Source organism: Artibeus jamaicensis, unplaced genomic scaffold (genome assembly GCF_021234435.1).
Source record: "Artibeus jamaicensis isolate MK-2021 breed Jamaican fruit bat unplaced genomic scaffold, CSHL_Jam_final contig_1132, whole genome shotgun sequence".
In the NCBI taxonomy this organism is placed as follows: Eukaryota; Metazoa; Chordata; class Mammalia; order Chiroptera; family Phyllostomidae; genus Artibeus; species Artibeus jamaicensis.
The window spans coordinates 4000408-4021595 of NW_026521221.1; the positions used below are offsets into that span (position 1 = coordinate 4000408).

A 21188-nucleotide genomic window follows, 5' to 3' on the forward strand; every position below is an offset into this window, starting at 1 on the left:
AACTACGAACTGGTAGCTATCTCATAAACCAGTTAGGACTTTCACGGGAGCTCCATGGAAGCTGTGATTTCACAGAGCAGTGCTTTCTCCTGGAAAACTACTTGTGCAAAGGACAAGCGTGCAAAGGACAAGCGAGGCGACCCGGGAGTTATAGCTCGTGCTACTTTGCTGAGTGTATCCTTCTCCTGTTCCTCCTCCCCTTTCCGATCATTCCCAATACCCTGCTGTTGCTTAAAGGAAAACAGGAATTCTAATGTACAGGAAGGACTTTATCAGCACCACATGAAGGCAGGCAAGAGATGGAATTTCCTCTGGCAGAAGCAGAGAGTAAGAACAGCACATGATATACACCGGCCTTAAAGCCTGAGCAGTACTCTTTGTCACCTGTATGAAGTTACTCCAGCTAAGTCCGCAGACCTAATAGCAAGTAAATTCTTGGGGGGAGGGTTTCTTTGGGGGTACATGTGTTCAAAACAACATCAATTTCTCAAAGCACACTATTTCTTCTTGCAATATTTGGTAAGGATTCAGACAGACCAACATGTCTATAGGAGACAGGCAAACATCTTGACCATCTGAAAGCAATCTTGCAGTGTTGTCATCATATATAGTTTATCCAGAAAAAAACCGGCCTATCGTTTTCCTCACCATCAACTCTATGACGTGCATACAGAACATAGAATTTACCAAAATAACATTTAAAAACAAGGTGAGACATAATAGCCTACTATTCTCATTTGGAACAACAGCTGGAAAAAAAACCTTATTTATTTTCTGTACAGATCTGCTACAAACTAACTGCACATTAATACTTAGCATTTTTGATAGATGATGAAATGATGCAAAGCTGTGTAGATAAACAGCATCTATATGAAGATTGCTATTGGCGCTGCCATCAGGCAAGCGACTCAAAGTGAAAACCCCAAGCAGAAATTTTGTGACTGAAAGTACAGCACAGATAAAGATCTCCAACATAAAGCTATGTTTTAGGAAGTAGATTAGGGAATGAAGTCGCATAGAATAACATAAAAACCGAGGATCTCTGCTGCCTGTATTAAGAGAGTTGTGCCTGCAATCTCTCTTTTACATCTAAGTTAGAAACCACTCCAACAGTTTCAACACTGAAGTTCCTCTTCAGGCTTTTCAACCTCTTCGTGTCAGCTGTTTGCCGGAAGGTAATCAGATAAAGAGCCAGAAGAATTATATGGAAAAGAGGAAGAGAGAGAAACACGGGCATGGTGTAAGCTTAGCCCCGCAACAGCACTGGGGAGGCTTCTTTCGGAAAATGCAATAGCTGCAGCACACTCACCTACGCTAAACTTCCCAGTGTACACAGCAAGTGATATTAATTTTACGCACTGCAGGCCTTTTATTAAGCCAGCTGCTATAAAAGCTCCTTACCCCTCATGAAAATTACAATAATTAACCACTAACACCTCAACTGTGTTTTAAGGCAAATGTCATCCAATAGTTATTACATAATCGTTCACAGGAAGCTAGAGCCAGGCTTTCTGTTTGGGCGCCATAGTGATTGGAAGGGATCGCCCACAAAGGCTTCCTGCAACCGAAAGTACCGGTTTGTCCCCCCATCACTCAAACCTGTACTGAGTTTAAAGTCAGACCCCATTAATTTAGAATTCGGCTTATTTCTTTCCATGGTTTTCTGGAGGAGATGCTTTCTGAAGTAAAGGACTAAAAAAGAAGCCACATAAGCAAATATTACTTTAACAACAGCTGGTTCCTCCAAATGAGTCGGGTCTTTGGTCTTTAGCCCAGACCTGAGATTGGCTCAAGTTTGCTATCTAACCCACCACACCCCTGTCTCTTCCCTCTTTCCTCTCTCAGATGTTTGTTTCCACATAGTGTCTCAAGCACTATGATCTAGTTCGAGAGACTGACACAGACTAAGGAGTTCCATGATATTCATCCAACTCAAAAAGCGGAACAACAGATAAACCGGTCTGGGGTTTCAAGGCTGAGGAGTTACCCCAAGCTTGTCTGTATTCAGCTACACCATGGGGACTTGACCATACACTAAGACAAATATTGATAATCTGGTCAATAAAAAATTGTAACCTATATAACTGGATAAAATATAATCCCATAACACTGATTTTTTTCTTAAATTGAAATATTTGTTTATATCACAAATCTTTTCTTCTTCTTCTTTTCCTTCCCTAGATAGTTTCCAAGTTTACATCCTTCAGGAATAATGGCCTGGCTTCCTGCCAAGTTCTATGCAGAAAGTTTAGTGAATCTTGAAACCAAAGTAGCATATGAAAGCATGTAAAACACATGACATATGAAGAAAAATAAAGATAAATGCTTCCCGTGTGCATGCATGTGGGTGAGCCTTCAGGTATATGCATTCCACCACATATGTCCCGTCTTCAGCCAAAAGTATCATAAAGACACCCGAGGGCAAGGAGTGAACGTGTTTCTATTCCCAGTGGCTTTAATAATTGGGAGTCAAATACGGTACTCTTCTTGCTCTTATGTAATTGCGTTAAAGAGCGGTATTAGCAGGAGAAAAGCAGTGAATACTGAGTGGAGCACAATAGAAGGAGATGGAAAATAGATACAAGAAGCTAGGTCTCCAGGGGCAGTATTTTCTATTTGCTGGGCTACAGACTCACAGCTGATAATGCAAGTTGTAATTAATATAAAAGCAGGAGACAAGATGGGGAGAGCTTGTAGGAGCGGGGCCACAGGAGATCACTCTGCCGCTCTCCTCTGTTTCTCATTTACACACAGCTTTCCCTAGAAAACACAACTCTGCCCGTGTTTGCTCCCTTGAAAGTTAAAAAAATTGATTTAGCACCATCATTGAATTTTGCTAAATCTAGGAAAGAGCGAAGAGAGGACAGGAGTCTCCAGGCATAGGAAGCAAATCCTATGTGCACCTCTTATGTTGACGTTGCAGATATGGTGGAAATTGTAACATTTTCAATCATTATAGCATTTCTGCGGGAGAACTGCCTATAGGGTACTCTTTAATAAAGCCTGGTGGGTTGGTGATGTTTCCATATTTAAATGATTCTACCTAGCTCATAGTTCTTCTACCCAAAGAGACAGCGTAGTAAATGTGTGAGGGTTTCTAAACAAATTCAAAACTGCGTGGAGAAGTAAAATGTTGTTAGGGTTCAAGAAAAAAAGAGAAAGCCGTACCATACATAGGTTTTGTCTAAAAAGATTTGAAACTCATCTCAGACCCCTACTGTACAGGTGATTCAATGGATGCTGTTAAGGGAGAAAGCATCCGATTGGTGTGAGGACTCGGCGGGTGCTGCCGCTAACTGAGCCTGTGAATTTAAGCAAGTGACGCACTTTATTTTCCTGGAACTGGTTTCCTTTATCCCTGTAAAGTTCAGAAGTTAGGCAAGATAATCCCTTAGGTCACTTTCACCTCTTATTTCGAGCATTAAAAATACTTTAAAATAGCATTTGATTTTCTAGAACCTCCACAATAAAAACCTGATATATAACAGAGTCAAAACTTATATATGAACTTGGAAAGTACAGTAAAGTAATTCAAAATATGTGCTTGTAGGTGGAAAGTAATAGTCTACATGCATAAAGATATTTTAATCAGCAAATGGAGTGTGCAAAACTAACCTGACACCATACAGTTAAACAACGAAAGCTCGTGACTAATATCAGTACACATAATTAATACTGTTAACATATTTCCTACGATTTCACGACATTTTCACTTCTTTGACATTACACAAAATTTATTTTTTTAAAAAATAAGATGAGCCCTGACTGGTGTGGCTCAGTAAATTGAGTGCCAGCCTGTGAACCAGAGAAAAAAAAAAGGTAACCTGTTTGGTTCCCAGTCAGGGCACAGGTCTGGGTTGTGGGCCAGGTCCCCAGTTGGGGGCGTGCGAGAGGCAACTGATCAATGTTTCTCTTGCACATTGATGTTTCTTTCCTTCTCTTTCTCCCTCCCTTCCCCCCTTTCTAAAAATAAATAAATAAAATCCTTATAAGAAATAAAATAAGATGAAGACTCCTACTATAAGAGAGTCGAGCCTATAAGACTTTAAAATGTCAATTGTAAGTTGTGAAAATTTCACTCCATTAGTCTAAAGTTGACAGAAGAACTCAGAAGGAGTGTGTTTGCTTTCAGACAGGGACTTGATCTTTAAAATGTAAACAGAGCAGGTCCTTCCTTGTCTCCAACCCTCTGTTAAGCTTTGGGAATTAATATGTGAGTGGCTCTCACAGGGTTGATAGCTCTTTGCAAATAATTCCCCACATAATGGAGTGACTTTTAGAGAAGATAGAAAATTTTTGTGTTGTTGGTATATTGTCATGTCATGATGTCTCCTATAGTTTTGAATTGCTTAAATATTCCATAGACTATCAGTCTGAAAAAATTCAAAAAATGAACTTTGAAAAATATCGCAATTTAAATCTAATGGTAGTGAAGGCTCGTGGCTGTCAAGTGCATCCTTGTTTAATTTCACCTCCTCACAGTTACACTGACATCTTCTAACCGCACAACCTCCATGATTTAAATAATATAATTATTCCAGGTGGGAAATTGACAGAAAAGCTATCAACCAGTAGAAACTATGCAACAACAATAACAGCAAGCGCCTGGCCTCAGCCACATCTGCTTGAGTTGCTGAACAACACTGAGAGGTGGAAGTTTCCCGGAGCAGGTACCCAGAGGGCCTAGGTCACACACTGTGAGGCCTAATCTTACACTGGAAAGAAGAAACTATCTGATCAAAGAAATCATTCAAATGATTAATATTATCAAACCTCATATTTCCCCCTTGATATTCTGCAGATCAGTCCCTCTCCTCACTGCCTACTCCCTTACATTCTCCAGATAATAAAAGAATCCATCGACCGACACTTGCCCATGTTCTGTCAGGAACAAGGTTCTGGGGACTCTCCTCTCTGACTTTGCCCATTTCTTAAAACTGTGGTGACAGGAATAAATTTGACATAGTCAGAGACCCAAAGGAAAACAACAGCATAGCTTCACGTTCAATTACACCTTTCCACATAAAAATTAAAATACTTTTCTTTTATTAGTCATATTATCAGAGCCACTCCATGTTACAGCATTTTCACGAACTGTTAATAAATACCATTATATTTTTTCCTTTACTTAACTTGTCCAAAAAATAAAACATAGATCCTCATAAACATTAATTAGTAATAAAAATATAACTGTATGCACTTCAGACAAATACAGCTTAGCTCAAAGAATGTGTTTCAGACAAATATATTTCCTTGTCTAAACTTGATCTACAGATATGTAATATCTTTATATGTAAATATAAAAGTACATTTCATTCATCTATGCTAGATCTGAACGTTGACCTACAATTAGGTAAAGCAGATAATGTGGGTATCATCTATTATTCAGAAATACTACAGACTAGAAAAAGCATGATTATTCTACAAGAGTTTTCAAGTTCAAACTTTGTTTTAAAGAATTGGTTTCTTGACATGTTTATTTTAAACATGATAAATCTGAATGCCTGGGAAACTGAACATGAACTGCAGCTGAAAAATAGAATTCTATATCCTTTCACCAACATGGTTCCTTTTCTCCCCAAAATTCTAAAGAATACTCCGATAGCTGTTTCCTGTCTATAGAGCAATTACCCTTATGAACATAACAAAAAACATCATCATATTGAAAATATAAGCATTCATTGTGAATTTATTAAACAAAATAAGAGTATCCAATGTTGCAAACTGTATTTTCTATTTTATTCCAAACTTCCTTTTATCATTATGCCCATCTTGTAAATGTCAGTAATAAATTAACAAATTCAGTATCTTTACTGAAGGCAGCATGGGAGGTAAGACATGACGGTTGTCTTCTTTTAATGCATCCATGTTACACCAGATTTACTCATATAAAATTAGGAAATGTGAGATCAGCATGGCAAGAGCCTGATTTACTAAGTAATACTATATAATACAAAACTCATTCTTAATTAAAAGTCTGCTGGGAAAACTTGCTTTCAAGATATTTATAACAGTTATTTTTATTCATGTTTATTTTCAAAAAATTTTAATAAGAAAGTTGAAAGCTATTCTAGTACCTAAGAGTTGGCTCCTGGTGCTTCCCTGTCTGTCTGCTTTCCACTGCACAGAATTACATGCTTATTCTTTTCTCTCTTTCCCTCCTTGCCCGCTCCCTTCTTTACACACATACACACACACACACACACATACACACACACACTGTAGCTTGATTCTACTTAATAAGGATAGAGGTGTATGTGTTTTGGGGGTGTCAAACAGCTGTCACAAACTGTCACCTCCACAAGAGAAACCTTGGCACACAACAAATTAAACTACACTTCTTTTTTAGCTGTCATTATTCATAGCCAATAAGTTGAAATGTTCTCAGCATTTCATGTGCAAATAAAACCACGAGGAAGCACAGTAGATCAGAACAGTGGGCCAACAGATAAAACAGAGAAAACAACACACTCTCGGGCCTTCTGAAGTGGCTCATCATCACCCCTGCACCAGTGTGCACCAAATGAGATCCAGCCTGGGGCGATGTATTAAATATGCATATCAAAGCAAATGAAAAAAATAAACCTGGAGATTCAAATTGGACACATTTCCAAGCTGAAAATGCCCCACTTGGACCACTTTTCAGGTAGTGGTTGGGATATCTTTCTCTTTTTTGTGACTGGGGGCTTAAGGGAGATCCTGCTTGTGAAAGAGGCATAAGAATTTGCTTTGTAGGGAGAGGCCTGGAAATGAATGCAATCAATATACCTCTGGTACAAAAGTGTCAGAAACGGTGAAAACTCTCCAAGGTTTTCTCTCACCTCCTGCATAAAACCCAAGTCTACGGTAAACCTCGGCATTTTCCACTCACTGTGCTGGTGGAACAAATTATTGCTTCCTTTCAAAACAAATAGCAGGGGGCTAAAGTCAGAATGTGATAGTTCAGATCTCTATGAAAGAAAAGGCTTTAAATTCTGATGCCCAATGAGGTGGCAAGCCCTCATGGGTTCAAAATAAATCGGTTGTCATAGCCACTTGATTGGGGACCTGACAGAAGAGCCACACATATTACAGTTGACTCTTTTATCCAGAGATGGTGATTGTTACATTATTAAAGTATTATCCTCTTAGGTACAACTTCCTCCTTGAGTATAATTTAAATATTACAAGAGTTCCATAAACTGGTCTTTTCTATCAGCCAATACTCTACACAGTCCAGTTTATCTTCTCTTTTATGCAAACATCAGCATGGCCTAGTTCTATACATTCACTTGAACAAATAGTCACCAAGAAACTGTTCTAGAAAACCAAGTAGTCAGGACCCCTAGAAATGTCACGAGGAAAGCTCTTCGGCTGCAGACAACAGTGAACCTCTCATTCTACAGACCAGGCAACTGGATCCCTTCCCATTCTCCCAATACTGTAAAATGCATATGAATTTAAAACAGGAAGCAATGAAAAATGAAAATAAATATAAATAAATAACAACAACAACAACAACTATTTCTAAGGTAGTGCCATGCCTCGTGGACCGCGACCGCACATCTCAAGGCTACATATCAGCAAATGAACTTTCTATAGCTCCCGCCGCACCCTTTGGATTTCAGGTCATGCACTCAGTATGCAAAGGAGCTCCCGAAGTTTTCCCCCATCCTGACCGGAAGAGCCAAGGGTACAGAGAGGCACAGACTCTTTCAACACTATTGTATTTATATTGTCTCAGAACTAAATATCCAGGACCGACATTTTCTTCTCTTTTTTCTTTTTTAAACTTTTGTCCTTAGACTGTCTTTTTATACAGCACACAAGCTGAGAATTAACATCTACAGCTGCATATTTTCAAAATTTCTGGTGTTGAGCTTGGGGATGGAGAACCTCAGAGAAGGTTTGTTCTGAATGCATTTCAACTCATTCCTCTTAACCCTCAGGGATAAGAATGGTGGTGCTGGTGCTGGTGATACAAACTGCCTTCAAGCCTCAATGTCTGTTTGACTCCACAGAATGTTGAATTAATATTTCCACCACCAAGTCATTAGACTACAGCCTATATCCTTTAGGTTGTGAGTTCAACTGAATGCAATCTATAAACAACCAGGCATGAGTTCCTATAAATACACTGCTGTTCACACCCACTCTTTAACCTCGCCACTCTTGCCTTTCCTACCAGCTGCAATCCTTCTCCTCTTTGCTTCTTTTTCAAATTTTCAGTCTCACTACATATGCTTTTTTTTAAAGCACAAGACTTACTAGATCAGTTCCAAAATAGGATTAAAAACAGAGAGAATAGAAGGAAATCTCCCTCCTGGCCTGACATCCACAGTCGTTCCTTACTACACTTTCTGTCCTCATTCACCAACTGTTACAGTGTTAAAATTCCACCACTAACCTATGGTTACTCAATCACAATTCCCTTCAGCTTTCTGGAATACATTGTTAATAATTGTTTCATCGAGGTTACTGTCTTTTATTATGAAGATGCTTCAGGCATTTGGCAATAAGTCCATATTCTGGCAATAAGTTTCTATAGAGCAAAAGCTCTGAGAATTGTAGTGTTCACTCCTTCTTTTATTTCAAATGCACTGCAAGAGTGCCAATAATTCTCAGGATTGTCATCTCTGTGAGAGACAGAGAAATCGGCCCCCCTCCCCATTTCTCTCTTTTACCCCACCCTGTCCAGCTAGCTGTCTTGCCTCTCTCTCTCTCTCTCTCTCTCCTGTACTGATTGCACAGAATTGAGAAAGCAGAAAAGGCAGCGGTCACCATATCAGACAATTTGCTAACACTCAAGTCACCAAAGCCAGGAAACTTGACACATTAAGAGCACAAATCACCCTATCAACTCCCGGAGTCTTTTTGTGTTGTTGTTGTTGTTGTTATTATTATTATTGTTCTCAACATAAATAAGGAGGGAGCTCTAAGAAAGGGGAAATGAAGAGGAAGAGTATGGCAGAGTTATTAGGAAAGGCAGAAGACCTCCAAAGAGACCAAATCATTTAAAAAAGAAAGCTAAATCCATGGGGCCACATGTTACAAGTTTAAAAAAAAAAAGAAAAGAAATGCTTTGCCCAGTGGCCTTAAAAGAACACCAAAGGCTCACAGACTTACATGGTCAGCGAGGTTGGTGGAGGAGCCTGAAAGTTCTTCGTGATCGGACTTGGAGCTGCCATCTCTTTCATCAATGACGAGGTCGATGGGCATTTTCCCCTTCAAACAGCTAATGTACCGGTGGCAGAAGTTATCACACAGTTCGTGGACCTAGAAGGAGGGTTATGATGGAGGGTTCAGCTGGGGTTGTTGTTGTTGTCGTTATTGTTTTGTTTCATTTTTTTTTTCAAAGGGAAAAACATCAGGTTGCAAGGTTACATTTGGAAAGAGCAACAGTGCGAAGTCTTCCAAACTAAGACTAATTAATAGGTATAATGGCTGAAGTCGAGGAAACAATAGAGCAGTTGTTGTAGCAGATATTATTCTCCAGAGACTTCCCTGAGCAACAAGTTACAATGAAGAGAGAAGAAACAGCACTGGAAACAACTGGGTTTAGACTGGGAGTCCAGAGAAGAAAATCCGATTTGATGATAACATCAAAATGTTAGAACGCTGGAACTGGGAGCAGCGTTAGCATTTGTGATTCAATGAGCCAGGAGGTCTGCATGTTTCCAGGGGAAAATGATTGAGCTGCAGAGCAATGTAAAGGCACCCCAGCATGGACGATTCCCTCTGCCTGCACCTACTGCACGCTTGGAGCCGAGGGTGAGCCGAGCTAATAGAGACACAAGCAGGCTGAATGTCCAGTAACACAAATGGTTTGCTGCATTTCAAAATAATCCTGAATGCCTGGGGAAATGAAGAGTGGGGGTGGGGGGGAGGCTGCTTTAAAAGGCAGGGCTGTCCTAATTCACCCATCCTCTGAGACCCTGGGATGAGGAGCAATTTGAAGGAAGAACTTGGTAAAGGGTTGTTCAAAAGCTCCAGGTGTTCAATCCCTCCGACTGGAGGTTTGTTTAAAAAAAAAAATCCTAACACAACTGAGAGAGGGAAGGCCACATGAGAGCGGGGAGTGTCATTTCCTGCTTACCTTTTCTAACTCCAAAAGATGAAACCTTAGTACTTGTATTGCTTGTATCATCTGAAAGAAAAGTTTAGAGTGTGGCGTTAAGAGGGTGACTTGGGGGCAGCGGCGGGTGAGGGAACTGGGCCGCGGAGAGGAAGCAGGCAAGTGACCAGGCAAAAACCCACCCTTAGAGAAATCAGAAAAACCAAGTGATCACTGATCAGCTCTGCCTCATTGGCCACGGGCTAGGAATCTGACTCAACTGGAGCCGAAGCATTTGATAGCTTTGCTCCTGGTGTTCAGTGAGCTGTTCCTAAGAACGGCTTTCCTATGGCCAGGCCTGCTTTCTCTGCCTGGGCCCTCTTTAACCGTCCCCTTCCTCGACCTCAGGCCAATTTTTTTTTTTTTTTAAGTCGCTTCTCAGGAAAGAGAAAGCTTTTTAGAACCGCACACCCAGCGAAATCCGCCCTTAGTAAAGAAGGAAATACTCAAGATGAATGGTGAAGCAGGGCCTTTGAAAGCGGATTTAAGTACTTTTAATATTGAAATCGTGCAAATTAGCAAAAGAATCGCACCTAAAAGTGGCCTGCGCTGGCCTGCCCCTCACTCACCCCAGACTCCCCGGCCCGCCCTCCGAGGAGCCTCATTTCTTTCGGGTTGGCTGCCGGGGGCTCCACGCCGGCCCAGCAAAGAGAGGAAAGAGCTCACTCCTCTCACTCCCGGGGCCGAGACCTGGGACCGTCCCCAACTCGCGCGCTCGGCGCTGCGTCCGGACTCGGTGCCTCCGGGGGCTCGGCTCAGCCCTGCGTCCATCCCGCCCCTCACCGCTGTCTCCCTGGCCGGCGCTCTGAGCTAAGTCCCTTCCTCCCAGTCTCCCTGGAGTTTCAAAGGAGGGCTCTGCTCATACTCCCCCAGAGCTCAGGGAGAAAGTGGATGCTCCTGGGCAAGGGAGGGGGCCCAAGGGAAGAAACAGTAAAGCCTTACCAAATTGTCCAGCTCTGGATTCGAGGAGAAAAGTGGCTTTTCGGCACGAACCTGTAAGAAGCAGGGCAAATCGGCATGAATGATCACTCCATTTAAAAAGGGGGGAAAAACCCCAAACCCTGTCACCTACTAGTGTGTAAGGGGGGATGGTGGAGGGACCGGCAGTGACAGAGAGGAGGAGAGGGGCTTTTGGTAAAACACTACATGAATCAAGCGAGTGCCTTAAATTAGTGGGATCAGCTGAAAAACATTCAGGGCCTTCTGGCCCTGGCCCCATGAAGGGGTCCCTAGAACCGCTGAACTGTAGCCGGGAACCCAGGGCCGAGCTCTGGGCCCCAGTGCTCCCCTATTGTGTCGTCCAAGGGGGCCCAGGCTGTCAGCCTCCCTCACCTCTACGCCCGGCGCGGACCGCCCGGAGAGGCGCCCAGCTTCCTTCCCTCCGGGGCACTTTCGGGTCCCTAACAGCCCTTGTCCCCAATTCTTGTTCAAGTAGCTGCAGGCAGGGGAAAAGGCCAAGCCCCAGATTAGGAGCAGGTCAGTTTTAATTCGAGGGTCGAGCCCCTGTATTCCTGGCTGGGGGGGAAAACAAACACCCATATTTATCTCCGCTTCCAATTCGCCTGCAGGCTCAGGGATGGGGAGGAGGCGTAGACCGCGGACTGGGCCGGAGGAACAGATCGGGTGTCCCTGCCTTTTCCTCCTCTTTCATGTAACGCTCAGAGGGAAGGGGAGGGGGGTGATGGGGCTGCCGCAGGGTGAGTGGGTCAAGAAGGGTGGACCTGCTTGGCGAAGACCGCGATGTCCTCGTTGAAGGAGTCGGAGGAGCAGACGTCTCCGCCGGCCACTCCGGGTTCCCGGGGAGTGCAGGTCGCCAGCTCGCACTTCTCAAAGACCAGAGCTAACAGAGGAAACAACGGGTGCCTAACGGGCAGCGCCAAGCAGAGACACACACACGGAGACGGGGTGCAGAGGGGAAGGAGCGAGAACTGTAATCAACAAGTTTGGAGGGTTCGGATTCCTTCTTTAACACAACAGGCACGCATCACACTTGACAACCCTTCCTCAGCCAGCCGAGCCTGGGCCAGAAAGAGAAAGGAAAAACGGCCTGGCTCCTTCCCTCAGCTCAGGAGTCCCTCGGATCTGCTGGGAGAAGCCCCTGGACCCTTTAGTCCGCCAAATAAAAAGAGCCTCCGCTGGAACGCAATGAAACGTCCAAGAAGCCCAGGCAGGCTGGGGCCTGGAGTGCCAGACCCACTCCCCACGCCACAGAGGCCGCCGATCCAACCCCTGAGACCCAGCCCTGACCTCCCAAGAAAGGAACACTCTGTGAAATTTAAAAAATAAAAAAAAACATTGCCTTGACCCCGCATTGTAGTGGGCATTTCAGCCAAAGTCTTCACCTTCATATACACCCGAGGTGGTATTTCCTAAATCGGAGAGAAGGCTCTTCTAACCCCTCCACCTCCTGGCCTTATAAACTTGTTTGCTCTACTTCTAGTAAAGCCCGGGGTGGGGGCCAAAGTAACAGGAATCTTAAACGCCCAAGAGCTGCCTTCCAAAGACGTATTTCTCCATCGGCAAAAATAAGTAAATCGAGTGTTAAAACTTGGAAGCGTGCGTACGCGCCTGCCCTTTGTGTTCCTCCGGGCGGTGTAGCTACACTCCGGGATGCTTGCGGCCTCTGGCTTCAGGCGCAATTGCTGGTGACGGACTGTCCCCTCCCCTCGGCACCCCTCAGCCTTCCCCACCTACCCTCAGCTGGGAGAGCCCGAGTGGTACGCGTTTGGACTGTGCATCCCCATCCCTCGCCGAGTGCTCTCCGAATATAAAATAATTTCCAGCCAGCTCCCTTACTCCCCCCAAGAGCCGCTTTTTGCAAGTAGCAGCCCCTTCCACCCGGCTGCACTTCAAGGTCTGCCCCCTTTATTTACAGAGAATTAAGAAGTGGGTGATTAGGACTTCCTGGCCGACAGAAGCAGCCCTGATCCCAGTTCAAGCTGTACTCAGTGACTCCCAGACTCTCGGTAGGAAACACAAGAGAAAAAAAAAAAAGTTGCTCCTCATCGGCAGGAAACTTTCTCCTTCGTCAAGGCCTCTCTTAGGGCGCCTGGAAGGACCAGCTCTGCGTCCTTTGGCCAGGAATCTCGTCCTTGGGGAGAAGGCCTTGGCAAGATTCTGAAGACTCAGTCATTCCGGGTTGTGAGGTCCGGAGTGACAGGGCCTGGGGGTGGAGGAAGCCATACCTTCTGGGGACTTACACCCGAGGGGCAGAAGAACAGGCTCCCTGCACTGTCCTTTCTTAAGGCAAGCGGTGTCCCCTTCTACAGGCAGAAGTAACTCCCCACTTAGCCGTCCATCTCCTCAATTCCCCCCCCCCCCGAGAGACAAACACACACTCGAACTCACACTGACAAAAAGTACGCCGGGTCAGGGGTGGGGGTGGGGGTTACCCATAGATCGCGTCCTTGTCCCGCTTCAAAGCGTCGTTGACAGCGGATCCCATGCTGGCCGGCATGACATTGGGGTGCGGGGCGTGCGCGCCGTAGTGCTGCGTGGCGTGGAGCGGCGGCCCGTGGTTCAGGTGGTGAACCGGTGGGATCGGCCGCGGCGCGTGAGGGTCTCCGTACATGGAAGCAGGTACCCCTACTCCGTCCATCCCGCCGTAATGGGGCAGCTCATCGTACTGTCAGAGCCCGGCAGAGGGGAGAGGGGCGCAGGAGGTGAGAGAGCGAAGAAAGCAGAGGGGAAATAGGAAAAGAAGCGAGGAGAAGGAGCAAGTGAGAGGAGTGGGGAAGGAGTGGAGGTGAGAGAGGGGGAACGACCCGAAGGGAAGATGAGAGAGAGGAGGGGGGAGGCAGCGTGGGGGGGAAGACAGAGAAGAGAAGAGAAGAGAAGAGAAGAGAAGAGAAGAGAAGAGAAGAGAAGAGAAGAGAAGAGAAGAGAAGAGAAGAGAAGAGAAGAGAAGAGAAGAGAAGAGAAGAGAAGAGAAGAGAAGAGAAAGAAGAGAAAATAAAAATAAAAACAAAGTCAGAAAGGAGAAAAGTACCGAGCACGAGTTGAACACACAGACACCAAACCAGCCGAAACCACAGAGTTGAAAGTTGGGGAAAACGTTTTTAAATTCAAAAATGAGAAAGTCTGAACCACGCGTAGCATTTAGAGCAGGGAGAGGGGGCGATGAGGCCGGGGACCCAGGGGGTGCCCGGAGGTCCCGCTCAGGCCGGAGGCAGCAGAACCCCGGCGAGCCAACCGAGGGAGAAGTGGAGTTGGTTAGTGTGAGGAGGAAGCCCCGGATCCCACCCCTAACCCCCCTTCGCCTCCTCCAGAGGATCCAATAAATCAAAAGGCGAAATGAAACAAAATAAAGAGAAGAAAAACGTTAATAATCAGAACGAGAACGCCGAGGACCAGGGAAGACTGGGGCCAGTGCCTCCCCGGGGGCAGGGAGCTGAGGGTGGGGGTGGGGGGGAATAACGTGAAAGTTACCAGAAACATTATTTAGCAGCTGATTCCCTGCGTCCTTGTCAATTTCAGAGACAAAACAAGCAGCCCAGGCTAGTCTAGGCGGCGGCGCAGCGGCTGCGGCAGCGCGGCCCCAGCGGCGGCCCCGGCGGCGGCTCCTACGCAGCCGGTGCCCGCCCAGAGCCGCGGGAGCAGCGGCGGCAGCGGCGGCAGCAGGAGAACCGGGGGAATCGCGCTGCTCGGGGTAAGAGCTGGAGCGAGGCGAAAGCGTGTAACAATTGCACACGCACACACACCACTCACACGCACTCGCCGCCCGCCCGCTCGCACAGCGCTGGAACACGCGCGTCCAGACACGCACACACGCACGCACACACACTCGCACACACGCAGAGGCACGGGGGGGAAAGAAGCCGATGAATAATTTTGCTGCTATTTTTTAAAATACTGGCCGCCATCATCAAGCAGCGAGCAGCAGCAGCAGTGTTGAAGGGAGAGGAAGCATCGGGACAGGCCCCTCTTAGGAGAGGATTTATATCTAGGTAAGTGTTGGAGATTTAAACCTACCCTTTGCGCCATCAGTCTGCGCTCCAATAAACTCCTGGATGTGTCGTATATTTAATATCCCAGTCCGGATAAGAAAGTGATCTAGGCTGAAGATTCCTTTTTTTTTTTTTTTGTCCGAACCAAGGAAACTTCTCCCAATTCTCCAATATGTTATTTTTTAGGGAAGAAAAAAAAAAAAAAAGCCCAGGCAAGACAACGAAGAGTTTTTTTTTTCCTGTGATATTTCTTCTTTTTCTCTTTTTTCCTCTTCTTTCTCCTCCTCCTGATCTTCCTCCTCCTCCTCCACCTCCTCCTCCTCCCCCCTCCCCTCCTCCTTCTCTTCGGTCCTCCTTTCCTCCTCTTTCTCTTCTCTTCCCCTCAGTTGGAAAAAAAAAAAAAAAGGAAAAGAAGAAAAAAATTGTCAAGCCCCCGAACTGAAGGTTACGAGCGGCCCGTCAGCAGCCCACATGTAACCGAACTGTCGTGTTTCATGGCTTTTTGCCACTCCAGCTGTCAATCAAAGCCCGGAATGTCAAGGTAGTGAATGAATGATGGTTGATGATGATGAAGAGGAGGATTCTTTCAGACCCCTTTTTTTTTTCTTCCAGCAAAACTCCGCGAGGGGTTTCTGCTTCTTGAATTTTTCCTCCCCCTCCCCCCTCTCTTAGCTTTGCCCCCGCAGTATCTATAATATGCTCCTCTCTCTCTAAAGTATCGGTCAAAGAAAGCAGGGGTGGGGGGATCAAGAAAAAAAAAGAATAGTTTGCAAAAATTGGACTTTCTTCCCCCCCTTTCCTGGTTGGTATTTTGTCTCTCCCTCTCTCTCTTTCTCGCTCGCTCGCTCTCACTCGTGCTCGCTCGCTCGCGCTCGCTCTCTCACGCTCTCTTTCTCTCTGGGAGATGAGTGAGTGTCAGTAGGTGTTGGCAGGTTGGCTGCTGCCTGGCTTATAGAAGAGCCTCAGTTTGGCGGCGCGGGTCGGCGGCGGGAGAACGAAATGACGGAACCCGGAAGTCGTGGTGGCCATAGCCCGTCGTACGGCGGAGACACATCCCGGGAGTGGGGAGCGGGAGCGAGGAGGAGCGCGCCGCGCCGAGCCTCTGATATGCAGCGAGTGCGGTCCGACTGCCCAGGCTGGGGGGGCGGGGGGAGGGGAGGCAGGAGCCGAGCGAACCCGAGCAAATCAGCAAGCCTGCTCCTCCGCGGGGACGGCTGGGGGTAGGAAGGGGGGAGGGCGAGAGGGAGAGAGAGGGAGAGAGAGTGTTTATGTGCGCGCGCGCGCGAGGGAGGGAAGAGGGAGAGAGAGAGCGAGGGCGAGAGAGAGTCTATGAAGAGGACAGGGAGAGGCAGAGAGGAAAACTGCAGAAAACCGCAGGGAAAGTACGGTACAGCCTCAGATCTTTTAATTTTTTAAAAAAGAAACTTACTTCTACTTTATTTTCCCATCACGCCGGGCTCATGCCTAACGGGGTCGTGTTGGGGACGTTTGGCATGGCGCTCTTGCTTTTGTTCCTTTTAATTCCGCGGGCCCCTACTCTTCTGCCGGCCGAGTACCGCGGCCCGAAGGCTTTCTCCTAATATCCAAGGGCAGCAGGCTCTGCAGACGGTACCACCGCCGGGCTTGAGGTGGTGGGTTTTGTTTTTTTTTTCCTTGTAAGTGGTACTTTCTTTCCTGTGCAGATCCAGGACCTTTGTCAGCATTCATTTTTTTCCAGGACAAGAAGAAACCAGCATAACTCAGAGAGCGTTTTCTCCAAGCGATGCGTACAAGGGCCACCATGGAGAGTCTTTGGGGGCCTCGGCGGAATCGGGTGGGAGGAAATGGGGAGGGAGTCGTTTAGGTGTTTGATGTTGGATTTCGCCAAGGGGTGTGTGTGTGTGTGTGTGCGCGCGCGCGCGTGTGCGTCCTCGCGCGCGCGCCTTTAAACTGGATCTCACTTAGAGCTGGGGAGCACGGGAGAAAGAGAGGGAGCGGGAGGATGTCAGGCGAGGGGGATTGGCCGGCACTCCCCGCCCAGCTTTGTTGTAGTTTCCCCGGGCGCAGAGGCTTCGGCGCGGTAACAACAGCTAATGGCTGTGTTAATTACACTGGGCTGTTTCGTGGGATCGGGAAGATTGGGTCTACTCGGAATGAACTTTTCCAAAAAGGAAAAGGAGAGTGCAGGAAAGGCAAGGTAACTATCCCAAATCATTTGTGTACGAAGTAGTTCTGGCCCGAGTCTCGCCCAACCGTTGGCCGGAGCTGCACCCAGCCCGAACTGCACCTCGGCGCCTCGGGTTTCCAGGCGGCCGCGCGTCAATCACCGCGAGCCAGAGATGGGGGCGGAGCTACGGTCACCCAGCGCGCGCAACAGAGCCAACCCCGCCGCCCCTTCGGCTACCAGAAGCCCAGCAGCCTGGCCTGGTGCTCGGAGCGAGCCCTCTTCCCAACTCCTCACTCTCGCCTGCGTTTCTGGTCCCCCGCACAGAGAATCGAAAACAGACTTTTCCTCAACAGCCGTGTCCCTCTCCAACTTTGAACCCATTCTGGAGAGTAGAAAGTAGCATATCCACCGCGCGGCTTTGACCTGACTTCCCGGGGGATGGAGGGCGCAGTGAGAATCTCGTGGTTGGGGGGGGGGGGGCGCTGGGGGGGGGGAGAGAGAGAAGGGCGGGTGGACCATTTGTTTGTTTGTTTGTTTGTGCCCTCTTTCCATCGTCTCTGCTTCACTGTAAGCTTCTTTCGGGCTACACTCAACTGGGCTTAGATCGCAGCCTGCAGAGTCCGAGTGGAGTCGGAGAAATTTGGCCCCGTTTTAATAGGGCTGGGGAATGAGCTCCGGAGGTCAATAAAGCCCTCCAAAAATGATGAATGATTGAGCACCTGTGATGATGATAGTGATTACCAGAGCAATTAAACAGTTTGATTAAATGAGCCATCATAACAATGATGTCTGCGGGAAACCGGCCCTCACATATAAAGATAGTGCGGAAGGCCTGGCAGAAGCCAGGGCAGTGCGACGCCAGGGAGCGGGGCTGCGGACTGCGAGGTGTTGGCCAGTGTGGCCAGAAAAGGGACGGCCGGGCGCGCGGAGTTTTGGAAAGGAGGATTATCCCAGCCACACGAGTGCCCGGCTTCAAGCCTGCTGCAAGAGCCTAAGGGTACGAAAACCTGCAGGCTGGGGGAAGGGTTCTTCCTCCTCCGCCTCTTTTTTTTCCCCCCCCTAGAAGAAACTCCAAGATTAAAAGCATCCTTATTTGTTACTGAGTTTCTCTTCGACATATAAGAACAGGTGAGTAACAAAGAAAAGAAGACGCAAAAGAAAAGAAAAAAAGTTGCCTTCCAGAATTTTATTTCGAGCGACAGTTACGCGAATTCAGTTTAGCCGGGGCGGGAAGGATGAGAGCCGGAAAAAAGCCAGTGTGGTCTCGCTGAGGATCGTTTTCGACTGTGCAGAGAGGTTTTGATATTGCTGGATCCAAGTTTCCCTGCAGCGCCGCTAGCTGAAAAATTTATACTACTTTTTTTCAGTTTTTATTCTTTTAATTGTTTTTTCATTCTTGCGTATTTATTGTCGCCAGTGGGATTATTGTTGTATCATTCTGTTTTTTAAAAAAGAAACTCAATTTCCTTGATAAACGCTTCTTTTGTAAAGAGTAACTTCGAACTGAACCTCTGCATCGCAGAGTTTAAAGATTCAACCGCCGCTTCCCTTCTGCTTCTTTTACCACCGCTTTTTTTCCCTTCAAAGTGATGCTGTGGAATTAGCATCCCTACAGTGTCTATTAAAAAAAAACCTCCAAAAGTATATATTTAAAAAAAACCTATTTCTTGTAGGGCAGTGCATCCGAGTAAAAACAATTTAGACCTATAGATAATTTCTACATTTTCAAACAGTTGTTAATCTAATAATGGGTTGATGACTCTGTGGTAATCTTGGGTTTTAGAAAAGAAAAAAGTTTAAAATCTATTTTCATCATTTGGATGATGCAGAAGGCGTTTTAACCTGGGAACTAACTCTCTCTCCCTCCCTCCCTCTTTTTCCCTCTCCTCTCTCTCACTCATATTCTGTAACTTCTCTTCCATTTTATTGAATACAATAAAGCAAACAACAGACACAAACCTGGTTTGATGTAAGAAGGAGAGAGAAAAAGGACATTTTGAGATACCGTTAAAGAAATATAAAACAATCTTTAACTCCAAAGATGTTAGTTAAGAAGTGTGAGAGTGTTAAAAGTAACACCCTACTGGAGGAAATTTGTGGCATTTAAAAATTCACTGATTACCTAAATGGAGAAACCCGACTTTCTGGCAATTTAAAGAGATTTCACTTACCTAGATGCACGTCACTTATGAAACTGTTAGTTTCACATCGCATCAGAGTGCGGTGGATCACACACAAAATCATGCTGAAGGTGATTCGGGATGCCGGTTCTTGATCAGCCTGATTCATTCAAAAGACTATTACTTTTTAACCACCAATTTGCTGATGTTTTGTATAGAGGGCAGAAAAACACGTAAGAACTTCCTGGTCTCCCCCCTACTGTCAGCACTGCAGGCCGATAGAAGCGATTGCAAAGTAGTCGGGTGCAGGCACTTTCTGACGCCTAGCCTGGTAGCACGTTGGTGATGCTCGGTTCTCAGCCACGCACCCTCGCCCTGGCTGCGATGCTCATCTGCTCGCCAACATTTGGGGCAAAGGGAAAGTAGGTGGGGCTGGCCTGGAGACAGGCGTGAGATGGGGGTCGCTGGAGGCGGCACACACCTCCGTCAACAGCCAGCTCCTTTTGCCCAGGCTAGAAATGGTTTTAACAGGCGGTAAAATTTCATCTTTCGGTGTCAAATTGGGGTCATTTTGGGGTTAGAGTTCTCAGTGTCCGAGAGGAGCTGTCCAGCTGCGTGGGGACACATTAAGTGCAAAAGATCTGTTTCAGTAAAAACAATTCAGAGACAATCAGAAGGCTAAAGACCCTCTACAAATCGCATTTTGCAAGTGCCCCAGAACAAATATGGATGCTGAAACCTATTTCTTCAGAATCCCAAACCGTCTACTTAGCTCTGGAGTGGGGGTGGGAGCACTGCATTAAAAAGAGGTGAAAGGGAGGGGACCTTGATCGGCTAGGGGTGAGCGGGAGGGAGAATCAGGCCTCTCAAATCTTAGAGTCTGTTTTTAATCACCTTTCTTACTGAAGCTTCCCCAAGGCCTTTGAGAACTACCTCTTTTCCATTTTTCCTTTCTTTTTTTTTTGTCTCAACATGGAATGCTATTATAGATAACAGTCAAGATTTTAAAAGAATAATTGAATCTCACTATATTTAATTTTAATTTTAAAAGGCGTTGGCTTTATGGAGAGTATTTAATCTGAAATGAGTTTCATGAACCTAGCCTCCATTTTTAGATGAATTTGTCCATTTTCCTTAAGAAGCCTATGTGCCTGTCTCTTTTCACCTTTTTTTTTTCCTCCTGGAGAGTCATAGGTCCTCAGTACGAATAACTCCAAATTCCTCAGAACAGTGAGGTCTGAAGTGTTAGTTGATTTGTGTATTAAATCTCTGGATTTAAAGCCATTTTGTCTGCTTGCAACAGTTAGAACAATTGATGCCTTGCTAGAGGAGCAAATCATTCTAACCTTAATTATATTTGTAACTTCAATTAATGTTTTGAATTGAAATATTTTAGATTAAGCAGATTTTTAAGGACTCTGTAAGGTTATTTTTTTTATTTGTGGAGGTTCTGTTGGTGGTTTGGAAGAAAAATATTAACTATGACTTTGATTCAAAAAAATTCCTTCAGGTAAAGGCAAGTGCAATTTTAAAATGAGAAGCTAGGTGTGTGAGATGCCAGGGGTTTAAGAACAAAACCAAATCCATACTTTAAAGTAGAGTGTTATTTGAAAGTTTTCTTTCTTGCATTACTGACCTGAGCAACTACAAAGGACCAAAATACTTTATCCTTTCTCTCTGTTTGGACTCCACTTCTGTCAGTAGCTCTTCTCTATTCATCTGCTTCCCTGTCGTTTGGGTACCAAGTGCAGTGAATCTTTATTGCCCAGCTTTCCCCTCCAAGTTTTACAGAGCATTTATAAATTGTTACTCAAGGAGCTCGATTGCCACCCTGCAGAAGCAGCCCTGAGCCCAGCATCCCAGGGATAAAGGCAGAGGGGCTG

At 45.9% G+C, this 21188-nt stretch overlaps 1 protein-coding gene across 10 annotated transcripts in view; it reads right to left on the reverse strand.

The window, feature by feature from the left end:
- Positions 1–16880, reverse strand: part of MEIS2 (Meis homeobox 2) — a 198374-nt gene extending 181494 nt beyond the window's left edge. For 4 of the 10 annotated variants that reach the window (XM_037163066.2, XM_037163064.2, XM_037163071.2 and 1 more), the window contains exons 1-6: positions 15065–15330; positions 13486–13718; positions 11815–11956; positions 11036–11086; positions 10076–10126; positions 9106–9255 (exon numbers count right to left, since the gene is read on the reverse strand). In XM_037163066.2, the coding sequence (XP_037018961.1) occupies positions 9106–9255; positions 10076–10126; positions 11036–11086; positions 11815–11956; positions 13486–13718; positions 15065–15076 (639 nt within the window). In that variant the 5' untranslated portion in view covers positions 15077–15330. Of the gene's footprint in view, positions 1–9105; positions 9256–10075; positions 10127–11035; positions 11087–11425; positions 11648–11814; positions 11957–13485; positions 13719–14521; positions 14956–15064; positions 15331–16468 lie in introns of those variants that run through there. The other 6 variants (XM_037163065.2, XM_037163073.2, XM_037163070.2 and 3 more) reach the window with 4 other exon arrangements.
- Between the last annotated feature and the right edge of the window lie 4308 nt (positions 16881–21188).